Genomic DNA, 7,912 nt, shown 5'->3' with positions numbered 1-7,912 from the left:
AGGGGCTGATGGCTGTTTGCAGGCTGGTCACAGCCCCTTCAGGGTGGGGGGTCCTGCTGGGGTGCCTGGCCAGTCTGGGTGAAGGGCTGAGGGCTGTTTTCAGGCTGGCTAAGCCCCCCAGCGGGGACCTTCACCCCATGAGGGTGTGGCCAGCCTGGGTTAGGGGCTGATGGCTGTTTGCAGGCTGGCCACAACCCCCAGCCACCCAAGCTCCCAGTGGAGGCTGGCTGGAAGTAGATATCTGGGATTTATTTGTCTTCTATAATTGAAACTTTGTTGCCATGAGTGGAGGCCACAGCTGGCTCAGGGCAGGTGGCAGGCGGCAGGCGGGAAGCTTGGCTTCCTCCATCGCCTGGGCAACCAAGCCTCCTGCTTGCTCCAGCTCCGTGGCTGCCAGCTGCCATCTTGGTTGGGTTAATTTGCATATAGTCACTTTGATTGGCTGGTGGGTGTGGCTTAGGGCATAGCGAAGGTATGGTCAATTAGCATCTTTGTCTTTTATTAGTGTAGATATGGAATTATTCCACATTATATCACACTTTGTTTATCCATTTTCCTTTACTTTTTATATTTTTATTGATTTCAGAGAGGAAGGGAAAGAGAGAGAGAGAAACATCAGTGATGAGAGAGAATCATCCATTGGCTGCTCCCAGTACACCGCAACTCGGGCATATGCATTGACCAGGAATCGAACCGTGATCTCCTGGTTTATAGGTCGACACTCAACCACTGAGCCATGCCGGCTGGGCCTAGGTTTCTTATTGTGACTGGTTTTTAATTTAATTTCTTTGTCATTAGAGAACATACTCCATGAGATTTCAACCTTCTGGTATTTCTGATCCTTTTTTATTGCTCATCATATGTTTTAGTGTGGTCAGTATTCTATGTGTACTTGCAAATAATGTGTGTTCTGTAGTTTTTGACATACGTTTTATAAATGTCAGTTAAATCAAGCTAGTTAATAGTGTTATTCAGATCTCTTCTATATTATTACTGATATTTTTGTTTAGTTCTATCATTTATTAGGAGACTGGTGTTTAAAATTTTCAACAATGATTATGGATTTGTGGATTTCTACTTTTGATTTTGTCAGTTTTGCTTCATGTACGTTAAAACTGTTTTTAGGTATATATACTTTTATATACCTTCTGCTAAATTAAGCCTTTTATAATTATGAAATATTTCTTTACCTTTGGTAATACCTTTTGTCTTAAAATTTATTGTTTCTAGTAACATAATCACCCCAGCTTTCTCTTACTGTTTGCATGATATTTTTTTTATCTTTTTACATTTAATTGTGTCTTTATGTTTCATATGTCTCTTGTAGTTAGGATTGATGCATTTAGTCCCTTTGCTTCCATGTAATTTTTGATATGGTTGTATTTAGGTCTGTTTGTCAATATGCCATTTTTATTTTTCATATCTATTCTTTTGTTTTTTCTTCCTTTGCTGCATTTTTTGGGATTGATCAACTAATTTTTTAATATTTGATTTTAATCACTGTATTGTCACTTCAGTTTTTGTTGTTGCAGTAGGGCTTGAGTATTAATCGTTAATTTATCCCAGTCTACAAAGAGTTAATATTTTGTTACTTTATATGCTATATTTTTGAATAATTTTAATATATATCTATACATTCTCTTCATCTTTTGAAATTAAATTCCTGTTTGGACTAGAGATAACCAAACACAATGTTTCAGAAGTGAAAATGACAATTCAGAACATTATTTACTTCTCAAGTCAATTTGAAAAGCAAGAACTCCAAAGTATCTTATTTCTTTAGTCTTTCTTCTTTGAATGTGGGATTTAAAATAATACAGAAGTAAGTCTTATTAACCTCAAGTCTCAGTGAGAAAGTAAATGATGGAAATTGAATTATTAATATCTAATTTGTTTTCTTTATGCAAGGCTTGAAGCTGCAAAAGATGATTACCGTGTTCACTGTGAAGAACTTGAAAAGCAATTAATTGAATTTCAGCATAGGAATGATGAATTGACTAGTCTTGCTGAGGAAACAAGAGCCCTGAAAGATGAAATTGATGTTCTTAGGTATGGCATGTCAAAGTAGGATTGTCACTTCTAAGTTCTTACTTACTCATTTCAGTATTCCATATTTTAATCAGTGATGCTCAGAGTTACCCCTACGTATGGAGTATTAATCAATTTTTATCCAAACTCCTAGTCTTCTTTAAGGCTTATTGATGATAATTGCAACTTAAAGATAATACTCAATTCTTCTTAGGACAATTTTATATTAGAACTGATAAGCCTAAACAAAATGATAACTTTTTTTCTTAAAAGTTGGTAAGCTGAGTTACTTTCAGGTACATTTATCTTGACCTCTATCTACTCATTAGTTTATCCTGTCGAATTTTTATGTAAGGAAATGCACACTGTCACAATCCACATTTTGGTATTTGCTAAAATAAATAGATAAATACAGATAAGAATGCTGACATTTATTTCAGGATCACCCTCGGGTTCTCTTAATTGTATTTGACAATATAAAACTTATATTTAGCTTTGGCCTATAAAATGTTGCTTAAATAAATAGACTATCCACGTGCTATTTATATTTTCTGTTACATTTTCTTAATTAGCCATTTTGATGCACAGTTTTTAATGTCCATTTGAAACAAAATCTGTATAACTAGTCATTTGAACTTGCACCTGAGGGTGAAGTGATTTGGTTTGTTTGTTTATTTTTGTTCTGGCTCAATTGGTCAGGTAAGCACAAGTCTAAAGGGAAATGCTTTATGAGACAAAGTATAAGTTGAATTAACCTCCAATGCATATCAGTTACTTGAAATAAAACTATATTAAATGTTATTTATGCACAAAGCACAATTGGTCCATAATCTACAGAGTAGCTCAGAATTATTCAATTATATTTACAAACCCATTCTTCTTTTTATACAGCATGCTAGTCCTTGAAACAGTTTTATTAAGTGTGTCAAATTTGAAGCCTTTTTAAAAAAGCCTTTGTAACAAAAAGGCTGAATTATAGACAGTGTTATGCCTGAGTCCGGTTCCAAAGTTCTCACAAAATTTATTATTCTGTCTCTCTTTCTTTCTTTCCTTTTTTTTTTTTGCCAATTGAGAGTTTATTTGAAAGACTAATTTTTCAGCCAGAAGAAAATGATGTGCATTGCTAGTTTTCACACAGTAATGTTTAGTATTTATTATTATAGGGCTACCTCTGATAAAGCAAATAAGTTGGAGTCCACAGTTGAGATATATCGTCAGAAGCTACAAGATCTGAATGACCTTCGGAAGCAGGTGAAAACGTTGCAGGAAACAAACATGATGTATATGCACAATACAGTCAGCTTAGAAGAAGAATTAAAGAAGGCAAATGCAGCACGTACACAATTAGAAACATACAAGAGACAGGTAAGAAAATATCTTAATTTTTTTAATCATTAAAATATAAAGACCTCAACTTGGTTATTCCATTTGCACAGAAGTGAAGAAACATTGCCTATAGTAAACTATGAACTTATGATAAATTTCTTCTATGTATAATTTCAATTCAGGGGTTGATCATTGAGTTTGAGTTATCTAGGTCTTCTACATTTTTATTGGATCTGAGCATATATATATATATATATTTTTTTTTTTGGATAGTTTATTTTATTTTTTTAAAGATTTCTGGTAACCGGTGATAAAAGCCTAGGTAATGGGACTGTAACCTAAAATATTCTGTTGTTATTTATCATCCAACCTATGGAAACAGTAAAAGGCTAATTGTGTATTTTGCCTAACTTGTTACTTGGGTGTTTTAAAATTTATTTTAAATCTTCTTATCTACATGCTATTTTCACAAATGTTTAGACTTAGACTATAGTCTTGCTATAATTTTATTTACAATCAGTTTTTCATTTATTGAGCTCTGAAATCAACCAATCATTATCGTATATTCTTGTGTTTTACTTTTGTTTCTGAAAAAAGGTTCAGGATCTACACAGTAAACTTTCCTCTGAATCCAAAAGGGCTGACACACTAGCGTTTGAAATGAAGCGACTTGAAGAAAAACATGAAGCTTTACTTAAGGAAAAAGAGGTAAATGTCACTATAATTGATAAGTAATATGTCTGTTTGCTTTTAGATTTTAATGTGATCCTTGCTGTTCTAAGAATAGAAGTGATATCAACCAATTATTCTGTCTTTCTTCAAATTGAAGTTGTTGGTGTAAAAGAAAGTCTTGTAAAAATTCTTCGTGCAGTTTTGATAGTTTCCTTCACAAGGGAAGATCAAGTGACAGAGCCAAGGTCATACGTCTTGGTTTAATGTTTTTCAACTCAGGACTATCAACTCCTTGAAAGTGAGGACCATAGATGCAGTTTTTAGCAGCTTTATTAAGATACTAGAAGCCCAGTGCACAAAATTTGTACACTCGGGGGTCGCTCAGCCCAGCCTGCGCCATTTCGCAGTCCGGGAGCCCTTGGTGGATGTCTGACTGATGGCTTAGGCCCTCCCCTCAGCTGTTGCAATCAGTAATCTGTCTCTATAGATTTGTCTAATCCAGCTGTTCTCAACCTGTGGGTCGCGACCCCTTTGGGGGTCGAACGACCCTTTCACAGGGGTCACCTAAGACCATAGGAACACATGTATAATTACATATTGTTTTTGTGATGAATCACTATGCTTTAATTATGTTCAATTTGTAACAATGAAATTGGGGGTCACCACAACATGAGGAACTGTATTAAAGGGTCGCGGCATTAGGAAGGTTGAGAACCACTGGTCTGGTCTATCCAGAATATGTAATCATACACTTGGTGGTCTTGTGACTTGGTTCCATAGTTAGTATAATGCTTTCAAGGTTCATCCATGTGGTAGCATGTATCAGTGCTTCATTTTTATTGCTGAGTAATACTCCATTGTATGGATATACCACACTTTATTTATCAGTTCATCAGTTTATGGACTTTTGGGCTATTTCTACTTTTTCATTGTTAAACAGAAAATGTGGCCATGAACATTTATATACGTACAAGTTTTTTATTTGGACCTATCATTTTTTGAGTATGGAATGGTATTGCTTGGTCATGTGATAACTAAGTTTAACTGTTCAAAGAACTAGACTGTTTTCTAAAGTGTATGAACCATTTTTTCCTCCCACCAGCAGTTTTTGAAGGTTCCAGTTTCTACACATCCTTACCAATACTTACTATTTTTTAGTTTTAATTATCCTCATAGGTATGAAGTGGTATGTCATCGTGGTTTTGTTCTGTAGGTTCCTAATGACTAATGATGTTGTGCATCTTTTTATGTGCTTATTGGCCACTTGAATATCTCCCTTGGAGAAATGTCTCTTCACATTTTTTGCTCATTTTGATTTACATTATTTGCTTTTTAATGATTGATTTTTAAACTTCTTTATATATTCTAGATACATATCCTCAGATATATGACTTAAAAATATTTTTCTCCTATTCTGTGCATTATCTTCTCACTTTCTTTGATGTTACTGTTTACAGAATAATTTTTATTTGATGAAGTCACAATTATCTTTTTTTTCCCTGTTACATGTGCTTTTGTGGGTAGTGTTTCTGTGAAAGCATTGAGTAATTTGAGGAAATAAACATTTACTCCTGTGTTTTCTTTTATATTTATATTTATTGGTTTTATATTTAGTTTGATCAATTTTTAGTTAATTTTTGGATATGGTATAAGTGTCCTAGCACGATTTGTTGACAAGACTGTTCTTTCCTCCACTGAATTGTTTTGGTACCGATGTTAAAAATGAATTGGGTGCCCTAACCGGTTTGGCTCAGTGGATAGAGCGTTGGCCTGCGGACTGAAGGGTCCTAGGTTCGATTCCGGTCATGGGCATGTACCTTGGTTGCGGGCACATCCCCAGTGGGGGGTGTGCAGGAGTCAGCTGATTGATGTTCCTCTCATCGATGTTTCAAACTCTCTATCCCTCTCCCTTTCCCTTTCTCTCTATAAAAAAATCAATAAAATATATTTTTTTAAAAATGAATTGGCCATGAGACTGTAATGATGGATATGTTATACTAGTACATTTGTCAAAACTCATAAAAGTAAAGCAGAGTTAAACCTAATGTAAACTGTCATCATTAGTTAGTAGTAATAGTGTATCAATATTGGTTCATTTGTTCTTACAAGTAACTATACTAATGCAAGATGCTAATGAGGGAAATTAGGCAGCATAGGAGTGGGAGAAGTGGGAGAAGAGGGAATGTACTATCTACTCAATTTTGGGGGACAAAATTAATATCTATTAATTGATTTAAAAGTAAAAATAATTTTGACATTAATATAAGAGTTTATTTCTGGACTTTCAATTATTTGTCACTGATTATAGTCTAGCTTGATGCTAGTACCACTAAGTTTTAAAATTGGCAAGTATGAGCTCTCCAAGTTTGTTCTTTTTAAAGATGGGATTGTCTGAATCTGTAGATCAGTTTGGAAACATTGCCACCTTAATGGTATTAAGTTTCTCGTCCTTAAATGTTGGATCACATTCTATTTATTTTGGTTTTTAGCTTCTTTCAACAATGTTTTATAGTTTTTATTATATAAGATTTGGACTTTTTAAATTTTTATTCTGAATGTTTTGTTATTTTTGTTGCTATTATGGATGAAATTATTTTCTTTTTTATTTTTATTGCTAATGTACAGAAATACAATTTATTATTGTACATTGATATTGCATTTTGCAATCTTGTGGAATTCACTTCGTATTTCTAATAGTTTTTAATGGGTTCTCTAGGATTTTCTAGATATAAGATCAGGACATCTGCAAAGAGGAATAGTTTTGTTTCTTGCTTTGCAGTTTGAATGCCTTTTTCTTTTTCTTGTCAAATTTTCCTGGCCAGAACCTTGAGTATTATGTTGAATAGAAGTGTCAAGAGTGGCCATCATTCTTTTGGTTCTAATATTATGGAGAAAGCATTCATTCTTTCACCATTAAGCACATTTTAGCCATGGATTTTTTATTGCTGTTGTTTTGTTTTGTAGATACCATTTATGGAGTTGACTAGTCTTTATTCCTAGTTTGTTGCATATTCTTGCTTTTTCTGGTTCATTGAAATATGTGATTTTTGTCTTTTATTGTATTAATGTGGTTACTTAGTAGTGTGGTTAGTAATTGCAGTGGTTTTTAGATATTAAGCCACAAATTCATACTTCCAGAATGCTACTTAGCACTTTTTCAGTAGAGTTTCACACCAGTGATAAAAAGAAATAACAATTCTCCAGCATCTTGTACACATAACACTATGTTCCGTGTACTTGACAAACATTATTATCTTATTGGTTGCTCAAAACACCTTTGCAAGGGTTTGCATATGTCAGTATTCCTGTTTTGATGATGAGGATACTAAAACCAGAGAGTCACATCTCTTGCCTCAGATAATATAGCTAGGAAGGAGTGAAACTGGAATTCAAGCCACAATCTATTTGCCTCCAAACTCCATGCTTTTTTTATTACTCTGCAGTTGTATATTTTTACTGTGTTGCATAATTACATTCATTTGGTTCGGAGACAAACTAATAGGGGGATCACAAGCTTTGTGTTATACAAAAACTGTATAGTTAATGTGATTTATACAAGAGAAAATTACCCCTTAGCACTAAAACTAAAACATTGCCATTTTTAATTAAATAAGCAATAATTATCAAATTAACTTTAAATTATTGTAAGCATAAAGTATACCACCTGTGGGCATAATTAAAAATTTTGCTTATATGAACAATTCTTTTTTAGAGACTAATAGAACAGCGTGATACGCTGAAAGAAACGAATGAAGAGCTTCGATGTTCACAAGTACAACAGGATCACCTAAACCAAACAGGTAAATTTTGTTGAATTAGAAACGTGCTTGTTTTTTTTTAATGGTAGAAATACTGAATTATTCATCTATTTTGTTGTTGTTATTTA

The 7,912-nt window shown here is 33.8% G+C and overlaps 1 protein-coding gene across 1 annotated transcript in view; it reads left to right on the top strand.

Annotated features, from left to right (window-relative positions):
- Positions 1-7,912, top strand: part of HOOK1 (hook microtubule-tethering protein 1) — a 59,048-nt gene that overhangs the window by 30,536 nt on the left and 20,600 nt on the right. Inside the window, exons 10-13 of the mRNA XM_005869854.2 lie at positions 1,909-2,049; positions 3,192-3,393; positions 3,952-4,062; positions 7,739-7,826. Coding sequence (XP_005869916.2) covers positions 1,909-2,049; positions 3,192-3,393; positions 3,952-4,062; positions 7,739-7,826 — 542 coding nt within the window. The remainder of the gene's footprint in view (positions 1-1,908; positions 2,050-3,191; positions 3,394-3,951; positions 4,063-7,738; positions 7,827-7,912) is intronic.

This window comes from Myotis brandtii, unplaced genomic scaffold (assembly GCF_000412655.1).
Source record: "Myotis brandtii unplaced genomic scaffold, ASM41265v1 scaffold304, whole genome shotgun sequence".
NCBI classification, from domain to species: domain Eukaryota; kingdom Metazoa; phylum Chordata; class Mammalia; order Chiroptera; family Vespertilionidae; genus Myotis; species Myotis brandtii.
This window is presented reverse-complemented; position numbering and strand designations above follow the sequence as displayed.